This window comes from Orycteropus afer, unplaced genomic scaffold, assembly GCF_000298275.1.
Source record: "Orycteropus afer afer isolate SDZICR_OR568_19922 unplaced genomic scaffold, OryAfe1.0 scaffold00105, whole genome shotgun sequence".
NCBI lineage: Eukaryota > Metazoa > Chordata > Mammalia > Tubulidentata > Orycteropodidae > Orycteropus > Orycteropus afer.
The window spans coordinates 8,541,068-8,563,905 of NW_006921692.1; the positions used below are offsets into that span (position 1 = coordinate 8,541,068).

Sequence of the window (22,838 nt, forward strand, 5' to 3'; positions counted from 1 at the left end):
CAGATGATTGGGACCTTCTAAAAATTAAATTTTTATGGGCTTCCAAAGACTTCTCCAATAGAGTCAAAAGAGAACCTACAGATTGGGAAAAAATATTTGGTAATGACGTATCTGACGAGGGACTTATCTCTAGAATTCATAGAAAACTTCAACATCTCAATAACAGAAAGACAAACAATTCAATTAAAAAATGGGCAGAAGACATGAATAGACACTTCATCAAGGAGGATATTCAAGTGGCCAACAAACATATAAAGAAATGCTCACGATCATTAGCTATTAGAGAAATGCAAATAAAAACAACGAGACACCATCTTGCCCCAGCACTACTAGCAAAGTTCAACAAGATAGAAAATAACAAATGCTGGTGAGGATGCAGAGAGATTGGGACTCTCATACACTGGTGGTAGGACTGTGAAATGATAAAACCACTGTGAAAAGCAGCATGGCAATTCCTTAAAAAGTTGGAATTAGAAATACCATTTGACCCAGCAATTCCATTACTAAGTATATATCCTAAAGGAGTGAAAGCCAGGACATCAACAGATACATGCACACCCATATTCATCACAGCACTATTTACAACAGCCAAAAGATGGAAACAACCTAGGTGCCTATCAACAGAAGACTGGATAAGCAAACTATGGTACATGCACATGATGGAATACTATGCAACACTAAAGAATAGCGCAGAATCTGCAAAACTCCACATAATATGGATGAACTTGTAGGACATTATGCTTAGTGAAATATGTTAATCACAGAAGAACAAATATTTTATTAGTTCATAATTGTAAGAGGTCAAGGAAAAGTGTATATATGGAAGGAAAGGGGAGGGAACACCGATAGATAGGTAGAGATAAGTATTGATTTGGGTGAAGAGAAGGGCAATGTACCAAATGTACCAAATGATCAACACAGTGGCCCTGAGGAAGAGGAAGACGTAGAAAGGTACATGGGCAGTACAGACAACAAAGACGAACCCTTTTGCACACACAGTACTGCATTGTCAGTGAAGGCAAACACTAATATATAGGTCGACTAATGGGTGGACAGGATGGACTATTAGGTATGTCTATGCTGATGGCGTAGTGCCTAAGGCATTTGACTGTTAACCAGAAGGCTGGTGGTTCAAACCCACCAGCCACTCCTCAGAAGGAAGACTGGGCAATATACTTCCAAAGAGATACCACTTCAGAAGCCCAAGGTGGGGCTGCTATGAGACGGAAAACAACTGAACAGCAGTGACTTTGGTTTTTGGTTTATAATATTTTTAATGTTTAAGATTATTCACTCATTACGTAAAATAGAGGCCAATGACCATTTGAGCACCATTCAACAGCTGGGGCATAAATGTCATATAGTAATGAAAATTAAAATAAAATTTATATTACAAGAGAATTATCCTTATTTTGTCAGAAGTAGTCTAATAATAGCTAAGTTCTTTCTCGTGTCATCTCTCTTGTGGCCACTCTGATCTGAATCCACAGTCTGAATGGATAAAACAACACAGGATTAAAGGAACAAAAGAACCAACATTAAAGGCAATTTCACCTTGCTGCATGCTATTTCCTCAAATCCCAAAACCTTCCTAGTCCAAGAGCAATAATTTTCAAACTTTAGCTCTTTCAAATGCCTATAAATGAGATATGAATACCTTATTTCATCAGTGTCTGGTACTTTTGTGTAAGGCAGAATGGCTCGCACACGCCTTCTATCTTCTACTGGCTAAAAATCATAAAAATAATACATTTGAAAAGATAAATAATTATCTCAAAGTCAAAAGGCATATACCCACATACAGTTAAAGCCAGTAAGAATCCACATTACAAACTCCATAGCATCATCCAAATTATTTTTTACTGAGATTCGAATTTTAACAATTTAATAAACATCCAGAGCCTGAAAATATTTCTTCCTGCTATTTATACCAAAATTCTTTTCAGTATAACCAGTATGTTTTTACTAAGTAATATGAGTGATAAATCAATTTCAAATAAACTACACAGAGCATATAAATGAGCCTTTCTTTGATGACATAAAAGGCATTTCAGAATCTTTCAGAAACTTCAGGCTAGCACTATGACATCAATAATTAACAACTCCTCATTCATTCAAAAATATTTGTTAAGCTATCACCACAGGTATTATTAAAAAATAAAAAATCTGGTTACTTGGATACGAAGTAACATAAAAATTACTTTTTTTTTTTAAAACAAGTTGTCAGTTTTGCTCTAACCAAATAAAAACAAAATTAAAATTTAATACAACAAATACCTCTTGGAATTATAACAAATATCACAAGTAAGTGAACTAGAGCTAAATATATTATTAGATTAAAGAAATAAAACTTTGAAAGATATTTTATTCAAGTTTTACTTGCCTCTGGTGGTGCAACTGGATAAAGTAATTTTTCTCCTTTAAGTAAACAAGAAACATGACTATAATAACCTATTAGGTCTGAAAGTGAAGAAAAACGTCTTCCACCAATGTAATAATCTCCACACATAGCAATAATCCTATTTGTATAGAGACGAGGGGGGAAAAAGAACAGTATAATCTTTATAGCCAATTCTGAAGACCAACTTCCAAAAAAAAAATTATAAATCTGTAATTTTCATAATATTTTCATTTTATAATATCATTGTATTAAAATATTCATGTCTTCCTCTTATGAAAATTTGAGGTCTTTTAAAAATATACATAGTAAGCATTGGCTATGACATACATATCAGACTATAAGCCTCAATTACAAAATTTATTAAAATATTTGAAAATTCACTGAGGTACTTCCTTCATTCCCCATTATTTAAGATTAAATTTGTACAATTTAAAAATTTTTCTCTCACTAAGAACAGCTGACAGATCTCTTAAAACATTTATACAAAGTATAATAACAATATCACACACTACATGTGATGACACTACTCTAAATGTTTATTTTAGAATCTGAAAAGAAAAGATATATATGTTATCATTAGCATTATAGGCACTAGATGATATTTTTCATTTTTTCAAGTTCACCCATGAAAATGAAATAGAATACAACTTATATACACATACAGACTTTGATATCTGTACTTGAAAATGTACATGATTATTGAATTGAAATGAATGTTTGCAAAAAGTTTCAAAAGAATGAAACTAGAATGAATTAAAGGGTACCCATCTTGACTTTTAAATAGTTTCCTATATTTTCTGTAACTCCACATTCTAAAACTTTATTTCCTTTATTTTTGATTTACCACTTTAAAAGTGATAATTATATTTGCGATTAGTACAATAATGACCAGTAATAATATTGTTTTAAAAAATAAATGTAAACATTCAACAATATCTACTCTAAACTACTGATTGAATCATTTAATTGAAAACAAAATTTTTTCCCCATTACTTAAATGTTGCTGGAGTCATTCACCTTTATGAAAGCAGCTGTATTAATGAACATTACATCAAAATAGTTATGTATGTAGACTCAAAATAGGAATAAAGACTTACCTAAAATGGTTGACAACATTTGTCTGGCTAAGAAATGAAAGTACAAAGGACCCTGGCCTCCGATCACTCTCTCTTATAAGGTAACTGCCAGGCTTCCCTGCCTGTCTGAGGCGTTCTTCTGCTATAGTTCTATCAAGTTTTCCATGATACCACCTGGGGAAAAAAACAAAAGATTAGAATAAAAGCAACAACCATTAAATTACCATTGGTAAGTGAAAACAAACTTTATAGAGATTTTAAATACCTAACTATAACTTGAACATTAGTTTCATTTCACCTTGAACCAGTTACTCCTACTTTAACTCAATTTTTTTAACCTCTTATGAGTCTCTCAAAAATATTATTGTTCATTTGTTTTATAAGTTCAGTCCCATTATCTCCACATATGACCCTCTTCCAATCCTGTTCATGTCCCTACTTTCAGAACTGTCTACCTGATGAAGACACGAACATTACAATAAAATCATTACTTAGAAAAATGACACAAAATGGACAAATGAAAATGAATGATTAATATATTACCTCTCTATATAGTAAGGAACCAAGACTTCTGTAAAACATGTGTAACCTACTTGAATAAACTAACACTTGTCACTCCATTTTAGTGCTTGTGCTCTTGGGACAGGGAAACAGAATGACACTGTCTTAAGGGTACAGTTCTGATTCCCTATCTCAACATAAAGCTAATTATGCCCTTTGATCGTAAAATTATCTACTCCACAACCATACATTTAAACGCAATTCCGCAAATTCACCTGACAAAAATATGGAAAAAATAGCACTTCTATTCCTTTACCTTCCTACTCTTCAATTTAAATGCATTTTATCTATCATATCCCAGACGATCCACTTAAATGACTTGGCTGTAACTCCGGCATCATCAGTTCTACCAACCTGTGACTACAAAAGCCTAACAGACTGATATAAACAGATAGAAAAGCCTCATAGACTGATATAAACAGAAGCATACTTATAAAAATAGATTAGAATTGTCATATGGTCATGGTCACAAATATACAAAATAATTATGAAATATTTTTACATTTTTGAAACTTCAATCATCTAAACTTATCTGTAGATCCTTGTATTCTATTCTGAAACATTCAGAGGAAAACAATACAAATTCATATTACATCAATATATTTAGTAATTAGCCATAAGTCAGTCATGAAACTATTATGTCAATATAATTATTTTTGTATCGTTGCTATAATGAAAGTTTATTATTTTTGACACTTTATTCAAAAAAAAAAAGTTAAGATTTCTCAAAAATTGCTTCTATACTTTTCTACTAAACACCAACTGATTTATTGAGAAGCTATGCGTAAAACTGAAAATAAAATAATAAAACAATCACGGGGCTTCATTTTATCTTAACAGGAAAAACATAATGGTAAACTTAGTATTACAGGAAGAAGGGAAAGATTCATAAACATTGCATTACTCTGATATCCTAGTCACAGTTATGCAATTATCTTTGAGACAATAGCCAAACAAATTTTACTTTAAAAAGCTCAATTTTCATATGTAAAAGTTTAGATTAATGATCCTAAAGATCCCTTGAAAAGATAAACTTTCATATATAGTTATGAGGTTGTCAGAATAAATTTTCAAATTCCAGGCTAGATGTTTATTTAGTTGTGAAAAATAAGGAATAGCCTTAGACTATGATCCTAGTATATTAGTGAAGCTACCCACAAACAGATTTCTATGTCCAAAGGCAAAAAAGACCAATTTTAAGTAAAGTCCCTGTTCTGGTTACCTAGTGCCACTCTGACAAGAAATATACCACAAATGGGATGGCCTTAACAAACTGGAGTTTAATTCTTATAATCTGGAGGCTTTAAGTCCAAGTTCAAAGTGCCAGGCTTTAGGGGCTGAGGGAAAGCCCCTCAACCTTCGAGTCCAGTTCTGCCTCCTGTTCCTGGCCCACAGGAGCTAGAGGCGTTTCTTCACTCAGACAGCTGCTGGCTGCTGAGGCTGAGAAGCCCCAAGGTTGACAAGTAAAATGAGCACAGTCCCAATGTTACCAAACCACATGGCAGGCCATTAACTTAAGTCCATTTTAAGTCCCAAGGTCAACAGAGCACAGCAGGCTGCTGAGCAACGGGGCTACTTGCAGGGTCCAAGCGTGCCATAGGCTAGAGACCATTCCCAAGGCTTCTCCTTAATTACAGGAAGCAGATGACATCCAGCTACTCAGCTGCTTGTGGCAGATCCCACCATGGAGCTGATTGCTAATCTCATCATGGGGAATAACTACCACCAGCTGCCCAGCCACTCAACCAGGCCCAGCCAAGGTGACACACAAACATAACTACCACAGTCCCTATTTGCTAAATATGAGTTGTGTTTTAAGTAAAATGTCAAGATTAAAAGATGCAATAATCCCCTTCATCTTGTCAGTTCACCACAAGAAATAAAGCAGGGTGAAAAAAAGATGACACGGTGTACAAGCTTACACAATAGTTTTCTGCTTTTGTATCTATGTACTTCCTGTCAAATTTTAGCATTAAAACAGCCATTCAGTTCAAGACAGAGACATCAATCTAAATAAACAACCTTGTTTGCTATACATTCTTTTGCATGTCAAAAGCTCAAAAACTTCAAGTACATAAAGCAAAACATGTCAATTACTGATGAGTATAAACTGCAATTAAGACATCCAACAACTGCCTAGTAAGCATGTATGCAGTTGATCCTGATTCTCAAATAGTGTTAAAAGATTCCATTTTCAAAAGCCTCTGGTTGTTCTGGAAAAAAAATTAATCATCTTAATCAAAACTCAAAATTTCTTGATATAATTTTACTGTCCATCTCAAATTATAAAGGTAAATCATTGTAACAATAATTAAAATGCACTGCAGCAGTATTTTAAAACTACTCTTAAAGCATAAAAAGCACTACAATTAAAGTGATAAAACATGTAATCTTTATTCCATTTAAAAATCTGGAAATCAGAAAAACCACTAGTATCAGACTAGATATAATTAATCATTTTAATGAAATTGTACATAGCATACTATGCAGCTAAACAAATATTTTATAAATAAATCACAATAGAGTCAAGTGTGCTGTGATTTGATTCAGATACATTACACATTTATAGAAGCTAAGTAAACGTTAAACCACCTATTGCGCTAGGCAAATTTGCTGCAAATGATCTCTTTAAAGTGCTAAAGAGCAAAGATGTCACTTTGAAGACAAAGGTGCGCCTGATCCAAGCCATGTTATTTTCAACAGTTTCAATGGCAAGCTGGACAATGAATAAGGAAAACAAAGAAGAACTGATGCATTTGAATTGTGATGTTGGTGAAGAGTATCGAAAATACCATGGAATGACAGATGAACGAACAAATCGGTCTTGGAGGAAGTGCAGCCAGAATGCTCCTTAGAAGTGAGACTTTGGCAAGACTTTGTCTCTTCTACTTTCGTCATGTTATCAGAAAGGACCAGTCCCTGGAGAAGTATATCATGCTTGGTAAAGTAGAGGGTCAATGAAAAAGGGGAAGATCTCAACAACACACAGTGACACAGTGGCTGCAAAGATGAGGTCAAGCATAGCAATGATTGTGAGGATGGCACAGGACCAGGTAGTGTTTCGTTTTGTTATACACAGGGTCATTATGATAGGAACCAACTCCGTGGCACCTAGCAAACAACGAAAATACATGTAGTTTATTTATATAAAATAATATTAAATATGGCTTTTCAAAATATACCCATGATACCAAAGATATGACAGGCTTGAAGAACGAGTATTTTCCTAGTGGAATTTTCATCTAGAAGATTCAATTTAACAAAAAGGCCATACTTTCTGCTGCTACAAATAGTTACAGTGGTAGTATTATAAAGAAATGAAAGAAAACATATATTTAATCCAACCCTGGACGCTCTGGTAGTGTAGTACCTAAGACACTTGACTGCTAACCAGAAGGCTGGAAGTTCAAACCCACCAGCCATTCCTTGGAAGGAAGGTTGGACAATCTACTTCTGTAATGGTATCACCTCGGAAACCCAAGGAGGGGTCGCTATGAGTCAGGTCTGACTCAACAGCAAACAACAACAACAATCCTACCCTACTATTTCTCTCAGTCTTATTATATCTCCTTAAGGGTAGCTTTGTTGGTGTTATTTGCAAATAAGTAAAAAACAAACAACAAACAAAAAATTCAACTGGAATCTAGAATACTTCAAAGGAACAGATGTACGAGTATATCTTGAGTATAACATGAGATTACTAAATAACTGTGGGCTCAATTACCTAAGTTAAATTTCATAACTTGCCCATATTTATGTCAATTACAACTCAGACTCTCCTTGCCAATGTAAAAAAAAAAAAAAAAAAAAAAACACCTTGTCCTTATTGTCCCACATAAGCAAGTTCTGATCTTTGAGAACTGCTGCATACATCTGAATAGAATACAAAAATTTAGGCTAATAGAGCACAAAAAAAGATGCCTACACTGACCCAAAACTGGACTCTAGTTCTCTGGGGCAAGAGGAAGAAGGAAAGTCAGAAATAGAAGATGGACAATAAGCTTATTGCTTCAATAAACAACTGACCTCCTTTGCCATGAGACCCACTCCAAACTGACATTTTAATCAGTCCACAGAAGAATCCTAATCTAAAGGGGGAAAATACATGACAGAATTTCAAATTCTTATTGATTCCACACTCTGGAGCAATGAAGGATGGATGAACCTCTGAAACTATTGCTATTAACAGGTAATCTTTAAACTTTAAGCCAAAAATATTTCCTTACGTCTTCTTAAAACCAAGTAAAAATTTAGCTTAACTAGTAAAAATGGTCTGCCTTGAGCATTACGCTCTTTTAAGGCCTATCTATGTGGGATCTAACTGAATACAGCAACTTGCAAGACGAGACAGAAACCATAGGGGTAAGCGAGTTGACATTCATGAGGGAGAACAACTCAGAAAAAGTGGGTGAGGATGGTTATAAAACTCAAAAAATAAAATCAATGTCACTAAATAGTACAAGTAGAAACAAAGAAAAACAAAAATAAGGCAGACTGATGGGATCGAGACTTCCAGAAATCCAGGAGTTATCAGAAACCTCTTCCACAGCCATAGCTAAGTCTCTACATAATGCACTTCAGTAACATCACCTGTAAAACAGGGCAAATAATCTGTCTCAAACTCAGAATGAGATAAATAGTTATTCTAAATACTCTCAAAGAAAAATATTAAAATGACAAATACTACATTGTTGTTATTGGTATGTGCCATGGAGTCTGACCCGACTCAATAGTAACCCCTCCTTGGGTTAACACAAAGTGATACCGAGGCAGTATCACTATGGAAGTAGATTGCCCCATCTTCCTCCCGAGGAGTGGCTGGTGGATTTGAACCACCAGCCTTTCTGGTTAGCATTCAAGTGCCTTAGGCACTATGCTACCAGAGCTCCTAAATACTACATAGGATACATATTTTAATAGTTAAGAGTAAGACTCTGGACCCACTGTCTGTATTTGTATTGCAGCTCTGCCACTGTGCAAATGTGGACAAATTACTTAATCACTAATCCTCCTCTTCCTCATCTTTAAAAGGGATTAATAACAATGCGTAATTCATGGTATGTATCAGGGTTGCACCATATTTATTTAATCTATATGCTAAGCAAATAATCTAAGAAATTTAGACTACATCTATATCTATGTATCTATATAGATATATATAAAGAAAAATGTGGCATTAGGATTAGAGGAAGACTCATTAACAACCTGAGATATGGAGATGATACATACCATATCATATTTAGCATCTTTTCTTGCTAAAAGCAAAGAGACTTAGTACATTTACTGGTAAAGATCAAAGACTATAGCCTTCAATATGGATTACACCTTAATACAAAGAAAAGTCTTCACAACTGGACCAATAAGGAAACACTATGATAAACAGAGAAGAAAATGAAGTTGTAAAGGATTATATTTTACTTGAATCCATAATCAATATCCATGGAAGCAGCAGTCAATTAATCAAATGATGTACTGCACTGGGGAAATCTGGCAAAAGCCCTCTTTTAAAGTGTCTGAAAGCAGAGATGTCACTTTGAAGATGAAGGTGTGCCGGACCCACGCCATGGTATTTTCAATCATCTCATATGTATGCAAAAGCTGGACAATGAATAAGGAAGACTAAAGAAGAATTGATGCCCTTGAATTACGGGTTTGGTGAAGAATACTGAATATACTGTGGACTGTCAGAAAAATGAACAAATCTGTCTTAGAAGTACAGCCAGAATATTCCTAAGAAGTAAGGATGGTGAAACCTGGTTTCATGTACTTTGGACATATTATCAGGAGGCACCAGTTCCTGGAAAATGACATTATGCTTGGTAAAGCAAAGGGTCAACGAAAAAGTAGAAGATCCTCAGTGAGACAGACTGACACAGTGGCTGTAACAATGGACTCAAACATGGTAACAATTGTGAGGATGACACAGGACCAGACAAATACTTCGTTCTGTTGTACACAGGGTCGTAATCAGTTGGAACTGACTTGACAGCACCTAACACAACACTTCATGGAAAGTTGTCTTTAATATTACCATTAAAAATTAATAAATATAAAGGTGCTTAGGATATTATCTAATCCATAGCAAATTCCCAGTAAATATTAGTGTAATTATTACTAAACTAATAGCATGGGAGAAAGGAAGTGCTAAAAACCTATAGAACTCATTCAAATAACTTCAAGAAAGAAAATCTCAAATTTCATGATGCACATAAAGGATGATCAATTTGTGAATCCTGTAAGCCCTAAATATTTTCCTATTATCCACTGTGTTTTTCATCTAATTTTGGGTAGAGAACAGGAGAAATCATTTTTCTCAGCTAGATTTGTAATTTTTTTGCTGAAAAGTCTTATAGCAGATATGGAGCCTCTTGATTTCATTTTGTTAGAAACTATGCAAATAAATTTATTTAAAATATTCCACAGTCACAGTAAAACTATGTATTAAATAAGTCAACAATAAAACAGTTGGACAAGTTGGAGTCATTTTCCTTTAAATTTGGGATCACATGAATTTTAGGGGGATCATGCAGGTTGTACACTGCTAGAGAACACCTGAGGGGCTCTTATGCTTTTAGTTTGAGTCTCACCTGATCAAGAATAACAATATAGAAATCTATGCAATGAGAAAACAACCTCATGTTTATACAGACACTTCCCTGAAACAATACAATTATTTAAAACTAAACTGACAATACTAAATGGAAACTTTCTACTATAGTAGAAAACAATTAAACTAGTACTACCATCAACAGACTTCCTCTCTAAAAGGAAACTAAATTGAAGATCACTTTTACTTTTCACTGTACTTATTTCTCAAGGAGCTCTGGTAGCATAGTGGCTAAGACACTTGCCTGCTAACCAGACGGCTGGCGGTTCAAACCCACCAGCCACTCCTCGGAAGGAAGGTTGGGCAATCCTACTTCCGTAGTGATACTGCCTCGGAAACCCACATAACAACAACAACATACTATTTCTCTTAGTTATGTCATTGAGAGGCACCAATGTTCTTACAGAGAAACTTATATGCAGAAATCCAGTTGCCAGGAAATTGCTTTGTCACTTGAATCACCTGGGACTCTGTGTGCATGATGATATTCAAAAGTTTTTTCTGTCACTCTCCAAGATGCTGTTAATTAGATTTTCTTACACATGCTGGTCCTTTCTGAAATTAAGTTGATTATTTCAGGCTCATGTAGAGGTAAAAGTATATACATTCATATTTGCTTAAACTACTACAGATCTCCTAAAGCTCTCCTATTTCCTTGTAATAATATATTTACCGTAGTTTTACAGTTTGAGTTGATGGTTTTAAAAGAGAGAGAGAGAGATTGACTTTTAAAGTTAAGGCGAAGGTGAAAAAAATTTCTTATATGAAATCACTTTATTTGGTCATATTTTTACATCACTATGAAGAGAGACTAAAATTGAGTCAATGGTAAATTTACTTCAACATCAAGAAGGGTAAGCAAAAATAGGTATATTGCAGTTTAGATCAAGTGTCCTTCATTTAAACTTGAGAAGAAATACTCACGTATACGCTAGATGATCTTGTTTGTATTTGTGTATCCAGGAAGAGGTGGATGGAAGGATGGATAGATGGATGACAGACAGACAGACAGACAGATACAGAAAGAGAGAAATCTCAGATCAAATTAGCTCTAGGTAAGAGCAAAAATACTACTACCTTCTACCATAGGTATAGTGTTAAACAGTCCAAAACAGGTGTCAGTTCCTGGGAAGCATGTCTGAAAAACAACATTGTCAAATGCTCTATCTACCTAAAATTAAGTCAACTGAAAGACAAATATATAAAAAGTAGGAACGAACACAATGCTTGTAAGTAAAATTTATATGAAATAGACTCAGCCAAGAGAGCCTCATTCTAACTATCCTAACTCCCATTACCCTAGAAAACAGATAATGAAGAGCAGGAAAATCTGCACCCTTTTCAAAAATGTTCTGTACTAATCAAATATATTATGTTTTTTAAAAATAGGGAGGGAAAAAAAGTAGTACAGTATCTCACATGAGGCTAACATCAGTTCCTACTTTACATCTTCAATCTCCTATCTGTAAACAGGTAGTCCCCAGATCATTAATTCCATTCCTACATCTGTCTTTAAGTTGAATTTGGGTGCTCAAAAAGGACATGTGGGCAGTGGCATATGATCTCCTCCAACTTCAGAAGGAGAAAGGAGGATCCAAAACAACATCAACAGTCCAAGGCTGATTGATTCCTATGAGGCTAAAGTCTGACATACCGCCACCCTCTAACCTTTCTGCCAATTCTGACGCTAACCATCCCTCCCATGGCACTCTCTACTTCTCTACTGGGCTTTATAATTCATTGCAGTGGCTACACAGAACTCACAGATAATAGTCACAATTATGGGGTTTGTTAGGGAAGTAACAAGTTATAATTCAGGTTCAGAAACAAGTAAGGATAGAGTTTTTCAATCAGGACTGCCTCTTCTCAGTTGTATCGCAGGCACGCTTCTCTTTGGCCCTCAGCCTCTCCCCTGGTCAGGCCAGTGTTACAAAGCTCTTTTAGCTTTGCTGAATAGGTCCCCAGAGAGGCACCCCACTCTGCAACAAAGCATTCAACTTTTTTGCTCTATGGGCCTGTAAGCCCGCTGCTCTGTCTCACGTGGGCCTCTTGATTCTGCTGCCTCTGCTGTCTCTCTGCTGTCTAAACACAGTGCTACAGCGCACTCTCGCATACTTGCTCACGTATGCTCTCCCCGCCCCCCCGAGTGAAGGAGATCCAATGAAGGCATCTTGGGACCAAGGATACACTCCACTCCTGGCTGCTCTTTACTGATGTTATTGAGATTCTCCTGCTTTCCCTGCCTCTGGGATGGCTCACTTTAAGCCTAGAGAGATGGCAAAACTAACCAATCTCCACATAAGGGTTCCATATACCTTATTTCCATGGTGGCATAGTGCCTAAGGCATTTAACTGCTAAACAGAAGGCTGGCGGTTCAAACCTATTAGCCACTTCTTGGAAAGAAGATTTGGCAATCTATTTCTGTAGAGATACCGCCTTGCAAATCCAAGGAGGGGTTGCTATGAGTCGAACTGACTCGACGGCATTGAGTTTGGCTTTTTTTTTTTTTTGACCCCCAAAAGGGTGCCATGTACCTTCTTTACAGTATCAACAAGTTATCCAATCCCCTCGCTTGGCCACAAAGCACTTCACATTTACATAGTTCCACCCAGTCATCTGGTGAGAGTCACAAAGACCAGGACTAGAAAAGCCCATATTAAGTAACTCACTGAACCATAGTATGTAAGTTGAACAGTTAGTCAAATGTTTGTCTTGGTATATAATAGCATACCTTTCAATACATAAGACAGTACTAAACAATACTTTCAGATACACAAAAACATCTTTAATATAATAATACAGTAATAATAATAATGTTTTGGTGCATGTCACAATGTAGTGTCCATTTCTTATTACGAACTATTATAGGCTTTACAGGGATTGGTTTATAACTACAACCTGTACACAGTGGGACATTCATAACCCAGGGACAGCCTATAATTTCATTTCTTAAAAAAACACCACTATTTACAGTGGAATTTTTGTTAGACATTCAACAACTAAAGTGTTAAAGCTCTCAGTGTACAGAGCCCAGACGGCACAGTGGTTAAATGCTTGGATGTTAACCAAAAGGTCTGTGGTTCTAACCCACCAACAACTCAGGGGGAGAAATATGTGGCAGTCAGCTTCTGTAAAAACCCTATGTTGTGGTGTTATTATGTGCCGCCAAGTGGGACCCAACTCATAACAATCCCTCCTTGGGTTTCCAAGGAAGTATCACTATGGAAGTAGATTGCCCCATCTTCCTTCCGAGGAGTGGCTGGTGGGTTTGAACTGCCAGCCTCCCGGTTAGCAGTCAAGTGCTTTAGGCACCACACTACCAGATCTCCCGTAAACCCTAAAGGGCAGGGCTGTTCTACTAGGTCCTACCTTGATGGCAACAGGGTTTTGTTTTGTTTTTCCACTCAATACATAAAGACAGGGCAGGGAAATGACTTGTGACTATCTGGTCCAATGTATTTCTACAATATACTTGTAAACTACCTTGAAGCTATACTTTACTTAAAAATAATAAGTTTAGGGGGTTTTTTGTTTTGTTTTTAAGTTCACAATGTTCAATCTAAGACTTTGGAGACATACTGATTCAGAAGCTATCTAATGCAACCAAAACATTTCCCAACCTGTATTTTAAGATGCACTTTTAAATCACTGAATCTTAAGGTTAAAAGCAAATGTTCACCTAACATTGATTTTATCAAGTCCATTTCACTCTATGTGTCAAGCATGGTACTACATAGTAGAAATATAAGAGCAAAATCATAGAATACCATAATTTGAGATTTTGTGATCTAGCAGAAAATACAGACAAAGCAATTAAAATCTGGTGCCATTAAATAGTAGAACATGGGGGCATACATAAGAGCACCTGTCTTTGTCTTTGAATTTTAGTATATACTTTCTGAAAAAACTGATGGTTATATAGAAATCTAACATATGAGCAGCAACTGATTCACAGAAAGCAGGGGCCTGACAAGGAAAGTGTGAAATATGTCACAGGCACAACACATACACATATGAATTTACCTACATAAATTTTATATATAATTATATACATAATATGGAATTTATGCACTATGAATCTAGGAAAATTGGAAGCTGTCAAAAATTAAAGGGAAGGTAAAGAGACTGAAATCCTACATATTAGTGAGCTAAAATGGACTAGTTTTGGCCATTCTGAATCAGACAACCATGTGATCTACTATGCCAGGAATGAGAAAATGAAGAGGAATGATGTGGCATTCATCATCACAAGAAATATTTCAATATCTATCTTTAAGTACAATGCTGTCAGTGATAGGATAATACCCATACGCCAACAAAGAAGACCAATTAATACTACTATTATTCAAATTTATACACCAACTACCAAAGCCAGAGACAAGGAAATTGAAGATTTTTACTAATTTCTGCAATCTGAAATTGACCAAACACACAATCAAGATGTATTCATTTTCATTGCTGACTGGAATGAAAAAGTTTCAAACAACAGTATTACCAGTAGTTGGAAAACATGGCCTTGGTGATAGAAACGATGCCAGAGACTGCATGACAGAATTTTGCAAGATCAATGACTTGTTCATTGAAAATATCTTCATTCAACAACATAAACAGGGGCTATACATGTAAACCTCACGAGATGGAATACACAGGCATCAGATCAACTACATCTGTGGAAATGAGTAATGGAGAAGCTCAATATCTTCACCCACAACATGGCCCAGAGATGACTGTGGAACAGACCATCAATTACTTGGATGCAAGTTCAAGCTAAAGATAATTAAAACCAGTCCATGAGCCAAAATATGACCTTGATTACACCCCACCTGAATTTAGAGAACATCTGAAGAATAGATTTATCTATTCACTGAATACCAAAGACTGAAAACCAAACAAATTGTGCGATGACATCAAGAACATCATATGTGAAGAAAGTAAAAGGTCATTAAAAAGACAGGAACAGGAAAAAAAAAAAAAAAAAGGCCAAAATGGATATCAGAAAAGACTCTGAAACTTGCTCTTGAATGGAGAGCAGCTAAAGCAAATGGAAGATATGACAAGATAAAAGAGCTCAAAAGAAGCACCCAAAGAGCAGATCGAGAAGACAAAGTCAATTATTACAATGAAATGTGCAAAGACGTGGAGTTAGAAAACCAAAAGGGAAGAACATGCTCAGCATTTCTCAAGCTGAAAGAACTGAAGAAAAAAATTCAAGCCTTGAGTTGCAATACTGAAGGATTCTATGGGCAAAACATTGAATAATGCAGGAAACATAAAAAGAAGATGGAAGGAATACACAAAGTCAGTGTATGAAAAAGAACTGGTCAATGTTCATCCATTTCAGAAGGTGGCATATGATCAAGAACCCCTGGTACTGAAGAAGTTGAAGCTGAACTGAAGGAACTGGCAAAAAACAAGGCTCCAGGAATTGACAGAATACCTACTGAGATATTTCAATGAATGGATGGTGCTCTGAAGGCACTTATTCATCTATACCTAGAAATCTGGAAGAGAGCTACCTGGCCAACTGACTGCAAGAGATCTATAATTTTATCTGCTGTAAAGAAAGATGATGCAACAGAATGTGAATATTACAAAACAGTATCAATGGTATCACACACAAGTAAGATTTTACTGAAGATAATTCAAAAATGGTTGGAGCAGTATACTGATAAAGAACTTCCAGAAATGCAAGCTGGATTCAGAAGAGGACATGAAACAAGGGATATCACTGCTGATGTCAGATGGATCTTGGCTCAAGGCAAAGAATACCAGAAAGATGTTTACTTGTGCTTTACTGACTACGTATGCAAAAAAAAATTGTACTGTGTGGATCATAGCAAATTACGGATAACACTGAGTAGAGTGGAAGTTTCATAATACTTGACTGTGCTCATGAGGAACCTGGACATAAACCAGGAGGCAGTCATTCAAACAGAACAAAGGGATACTGCATGATTCAAAATCAGGAAGGGAGTGCGTCAGGGTTGTATCCTTTCAACATACTTATTCCATCTGTATGCTGAGCAAGTAATCTGAGAAGCTGGCCTATATGAAGAGGAACATGGCATCAGGATTGGAGAAAGACACATTAACAATCTGCGACATGCAGATGACACAACCTTGGTTGCTGCAAGTGAAGATGACTTGAAGCAATTACTGATAAAGATTAACAACTACAGTGTTTGGTATGGATTACACCTCAACATAAAGAAAATAAAAATCTTCACAACTGGACCAACAGCAGCATCACAATCAATGGAGAAAAGATGGAAGTTGTCAAAGATTTCATATTACTTGGTTCCACAATCAACACCAATGGAATCAGCAGTCTAGAAATCAGACAACATACTGCACTGGGAAAATCTGCTGCAAAAGACCTCTTTCAAGAAGAACAAAGATGTCTCTTTGAAGACTAAGGTACACCTAACCCAAGTCATGATATTTTCAATAGCCTCATTAGGTATGTGAATGTTGAACAATGAATAAGGAAAACCCAAGAAGAGTCGATGCTTTTGAGTTGTGGTGCTGGCTAAGAATACTCAAAGTACCATGGACTGCCAGAAGATCAAAACAAATCTGTCCTGGAAGAAGTGCAGCCAGAATCCTCCTTCGCAGCGAGAATGGCCAGACTTTGTCTAACCTACTTTGGTCATGTTGTCAGAACAGACCATTCCCTGCAGAAGGATATCATGCTTGGTAAAGTGAAGGGTCAGAGAAAAAGGGGAAGGCCCTCAACAAGATGGATTGACACAGTGGTTGCAACAATTAACTCAGGTATAGCAAGGATTGTGAGGTTGGCACACAAGGACCAGGCAGTGTTTCGTTCTGTTGTACATAGGGTCCCTTTGAGTTGAAGCTGATTCGACAGCACCTAACAACAAGATATATAAATTGATATACATATAAGCATAAGAATATTTTAAACTTTTATTCTTTAGAAATCTAATTCTCATCAATGAAATGGAAAGAATGTAAGCTTTGAATAACACTAGACTTAGAAATTTACTTGCTAAACTTTTATTTTCTCAAACAAAAATATGCCTCAAAAAATATTTTAGAAGCTCAAAATATTCTCAGATCTATCCTCTCATCTGGTCCTACAAATAACTCTATGGAGGAAAAAAAAAGACATTATACCTAGCATTCAAAGATCACACTATGGCCAGTATTCTCTTACAAACACTCTGTATCTCAAAGAAACTACCTTAATTATTGTCGCTCAAATAATTTAAGCCATTTAACAAGTATTTTATAAGCACCTACAATAAAGTCACTGTTTTTCTCCTTCTATGAAGGAAGGCTGGGCAATCCTACTTCTGTAGTGATAACTGCCTTGGAAACCCAAGGAGGGGTCGCTATGAATCAGGGCCGACTCGACGGAACATAACAACAACAACATTTTCTTATAGTGTTTCTCCTTTACCCACTGCCATCAAGTTGATTCTGATTCACAGAGACCCCCACTGGGTTTTCAAAGCTGTAAATCTTTACAGAAGTAGACTCTCATCTTCCTCCTGCAGAGCAGCTGGTGGGTTTGAACCACTGACCTTCCGGTCTGCAGACAAATGCCTTACCCACTACGCCACCAGAGTTCCTTAGTGTTTCTCCTATATAACATTAAAAAAATAACAACAACAACAAATAAAAAGAAGAAGAATAGGTTAAGCAATGTATTCAAATGGTATCCTAAAATTAAGGTATTTAGTATGTTGTTTTTGTTTCTTACTCAGAATTTTTTATGGAAATATCAGTACTTCATTAGCTCAAACTATAACTTCTGAGGATGATTCCTAAATTTCCCTCTCTAAAACTGACTTCCTCCCTGAAGTCCAGGCTTAGGTTATCAAGTACCTGCTAAGAATCTTCATCTTAAAATGAAAAGATCCAAATCTAAATCTGAAAAACATTTATCAACTACCCCAATAAACACATACATAAAAAAACACGCGTGCGCGCGTGCACACACACACACCCCTCTTCCTCCTTACTCCTTTATACTTGTTAATGTCACCAGCATCCTTACTATACCTTAAACTTCAAAAGCTCCTTTGATTCCTTCCTGCCACCCTAGCCATAAAACTATTGCCAATTAGTAAAATACACTTCCAACACCATACTAATTAGTCCCAGTTCCATTCCCAGGTCCATTACTCTAGTTCAGGCCCTCTTTTGCTCTCATTCTATTTCAACCTTTCCTACAACTAAGGAAAAATTAAATCTTCCTAACAGACTCTTCCTAAACCACATGCTTAGTTAATTCACTCTAATGGCTCAGAAGTCGACAAATGGCTATCCATTACCAAATGAAGTACAACTACCGGCAGTCCTTGGGTTACAAATGATGGACTTACGGATAACTGCTATTTGACCTTTAACATTATGTAAATTTGTCCTCACTTTGAAAGGACTAAACCAACCTCTACTCAAACAAATTCTTTATCACAATCACCTTCACTTGGTTCTTGTGCAGCTTTTAAATCATTGAAAAGGCAAGCCTTCTCTTGCACTAAATTAAGGCAATAGAAGAACCATATACACCTGTTCTGACTCATCTACACATTTGTAAAGACACAGGAATGGATCTTGTTTGTAATCCAGGGACTGGCTGTACTAAAACTGGTATTTGGTCCACTACTAAAGGCTCCAATCTACCTTTCCAGTAAAACTAGACTATTTCTTAAGGCCCTTGTACTAAGAGCACATCTGTAATTGACCACATCTTCTCACATACAATCTCTGCTTGTCAACACTCTCTTTCAGCCAGAAATATACTTTCATAAAGTCATTTTTATCCTTTCAATTGAATAAACTATTTCCCTCCTTTAAACTTTGCTGTTTTCAGACATTAACATCTATCTCATAATACCTTTTATAAGACACCTGAAAAAAGGGCATGGAGGCATCATAATCCGACCTTTTTTAATTTCACGATGGGAAGACAGAATCATCATCAGTAGCATCAGCCCAAGATCAATTCCTATGAGGTGGAAGTCAGACATGCCACCACCCTCCAACCCTCTTGCCAATTCTGGCACCAACTGTTCCTCCCATGGCACTCTCTACTTCTCTGTTTCTCTGCTGAGTTTGGTAATTCATTGAAACGGCCACTTAGAACTCAAAGACAATACTCATGATTATGATGTTTATTAGGGAAGCAACAGGTCCCAAATTCAGGTTCAGGATATAATTCTTTGATCAGGACAGCCAATATTCAGCCATGTCCAAAGGCATGCCTCTCTCTGGCCTTCAGCCTCCTGGCCTGACCTCTGTGCTGCTCTGCCAAATGTTACAAAGCTCTTTTAGTTCGGCCACTGGGTGCACCTCACTCCGCCAGCAAGCTTCCTGCCCCAAAGTACGCAGCTTTCTTACTCCATGGGCCCTTAACCCTGATGCTCCATCTCATGACAATCTCTTGGTTCTGCTGCCTCTGCCACCACCCTCTCTCTGCTGTCTCTCTGCCAAGGAGGTCAAGTGCAGAGATCTCAGGTCCAAGAATGCGCTCCAGTCCTGGCTACTTGGTCTTGATTAGTAGGGAGATCCCCCTTCTGTATCTGAGATACTTCATTTTAAGCACAGCAGGATGGCAAAACTCACCAATACCCATGTTAGGGTTCCATATACATTATTTGCACGGTCCCACCCCCACTAGGGTGCCATGTATCTTATTTACATTAGCAAGCTATCCAATTCCCTTTGTGGGCTATGTTGTTGTTGTTGTTATGTACCGTGGAGTCAGACTCGACTCACAGCGACCCCTCCCGGGGTTTCCGAGGCAGTATCACTACAGAAGTAGAGTGTCCCATCTTCCTGCCGAGGAGTGGCTCGTAGGTTTGAACCTCCAGCCTTCTGGTTAGCAGTCAAGTGCCTTGGGCACTACGCTACCAGAGCTCCCTTCTGGGCTATAGCACCTCACATTTACACAGTCCCACTTAGTCATCTAGTAGTCACACAGACTATAAACCAAAAAAACCAAACTCACTGCCACTGAGTCGAAGCTGACTCATAGCGACCCCTCCTTGGGTTTCCGAGGCGGTATCACTACGGAAGTAAGTTGCTTCCGAGGAGCAGCTGGTGGATTTGAACTGCCAGCCTTCTGGTTAGCACTCAAGTGCCTTAGGCACTACACCACCAGAGCTCCCTACAGAAGACCCATATTAAGTAATTTACTGCACCACACACCTATACTAGACTAAAAGAGCCCTGGTGGTACAGTGGTTAAGTGCATGGCTGCTAACCAAAGGTCAGTGGATTGAACTCATCATCTACTCCACAAGAGAAAGATATGGCAGTCATCTTCTGTAAAGATTACTGCCTTGAAAGCCCTATAGGGCAGTTCTACTCTGTCCTATAGGGTCACTATGAAACTGAATTGAGTCAAGGGCAGGAGGTTTGGTTTTCTCATTTTTTTACTGGGTTATAAGTGCTCTATAGAACCAAATCTTGCTGGTTTTTATATCTCCTATAGAACTGTTGGGAGCTCTGGTAACATAGTGCCTAAGGCACCTGACTGCTAACCAGAAGGCTGGCGGTTCAAACTCACCAGCCACTCCTCAGAAGGAAGATGGGGCAATCTACTTCCATAGTGATACTGCCTCGGAAACCCAAGGAGGGGGTCACTATGAGTCGGATCCAACTCGAGAACACATAACAACAACAACATAGAACTGTTAGGAGTCCGTATGTGGCATAAATAGTTAAACCTTGAACTGTTCACAAAAAGGTTGGCAGTTTGAGTCCACTCAGAGGACAAAGGACAAGAGAGAAAGTCTTTAATACAGCGTATAATTCAATGAACTGAAGCAATGCAAATACTTTGGAAAAAAATAAGTATATTAGGATCTGAGGTATTTATGCAATGTGTAGCTGTTTCCTTGGCTTTTACTTAAGTTTTCTTCACATTCATCTAAAAAACAAGTAAGACTGAAAATACAAACAGTCAAATAAGCTGTTCAAACCCAAAGCCAAACCCACTGCCAACAAGCTGAGTTCAACCCATTGTTGCTGTTGTTATGTGCCGTCGAGTCAAACCCGATTTATAGCGACCCCTCCTTGGGTTTCCGAGGCAGTATCACTACAGAAATAGGATTGCCCAACCTTCCTTCCGAGGAGTGGCTGGTGGGTTTGAACCGCCAGCCGTCTGGTTAGCAGGCAAGTGTTTTAGCCACTATGCTACCATTAGCCTTTGTTATTTTAGAGGTGATGATCCGGCAATCCACTTCCAAAAGATCAAAGCCAATGCAAAACCAATGGAGCACAGTGCTACTCTGAAATACATGGGGTTACCAAGAGTCAGAAATGACTCCATGACAATTAGGGGTTTTTTTTTTTTTTGGTTTTGTTCTTAACAGCATTCTTAGCACAGTGCCTTGTTGTTGTTGTTGTTGTTGTTGTTGTCGTCGTTTGCCGTCGAGTCGGACCCAACTCAAAGCGACCCCTCCTTGGGTTTCCGAGGCAGTATCACTACAGAAGTAGATTGCCCCATCTTCCTTCCAAGGAGGGGCTGGTGGGTTTGAACCGCCAGCCTTCTGGTTAGCAATCAAGTGCCTTAGCCACTATGCTACGAGAGCAAAAAACGTCTTTAGGGGATAAACTGAAAGGTGGAGTAAAACTAGTTCTCTGCATTTCATATACAATATATGGAAAAAACAAAAATCCCACTTCAATAGAGTTGATTCAAACTCACAGTGACCCTATAGGGCAGACTAGAACTTCCCTATAGGGTTTCCAAGGCTATAAATCTTTACAGATGCAAATTGCCTCATCTTTCTCCTGCGGAGTGGCTGGTGGGTTCAAACCATTACCTTTTGGTTAACAACCCAATGCTTAAACCACCACACCACCAAAACTCCTTATAGCATATGAAAGTACCCTTCAACTACCAGGAACATATTAGATAGTCAATGAATTAAATAAATAAATAAATGAATAAATAGGTGCCATTGTGTCAACTCCAACTCATGGCTACCGCATGTGTGTCAGAGAGAGTTGCACTCTACAGAGTCTTCAATGGCTGATTTTTTTTTTTTTTAAGTAGGTTGCCAGGCTTTTCTTCTGAGGTGCCTATGCATAGACTCAAACCACCAATCTTTCAGTTAGGGCTGCAAAAACGGCAAGGAGGCCACATATTCTGACCTCCTAGAACCCCACAAGAGGAAGGCAGAATCACCAACAATAGCCCAAGGCCTATTACTG

The 22,838-nt window shown here is 37.3% G+C and overlaps 1 protein-coding gene across 1 annotated transcript in view; it reads right to left on the reverse strand.

Annotated features, from left to right (window-relative positions):
• Window positions 1–22,838, reverse strand: part of RASA1 (RAS p21 protein activator 1) — a 196,979-nt gene that overhangs the window by 100,028 nt on the left and 74,113 nt on the right. Inside the window, exons 2-4 of the mRNA XM_007943392.2 lie at window positions 3,499–3,651; window positions 2,384–2,519; window positions 1,658–1,728 (exon numbers count right to left, since the gene is read on the reverse strand). Coding sequence (XP_007941583.1) covers window positions 1,658–1,728; window positions 2,384–2,519; window positions 3,499–3,651 — 360 coding nt within the window. The remainder of the gene's footprint in view (window positions 1–1,657; window positions 1,729–2,383; window positions 2,520–3,498; window positions 3,652–22,838) is intronic.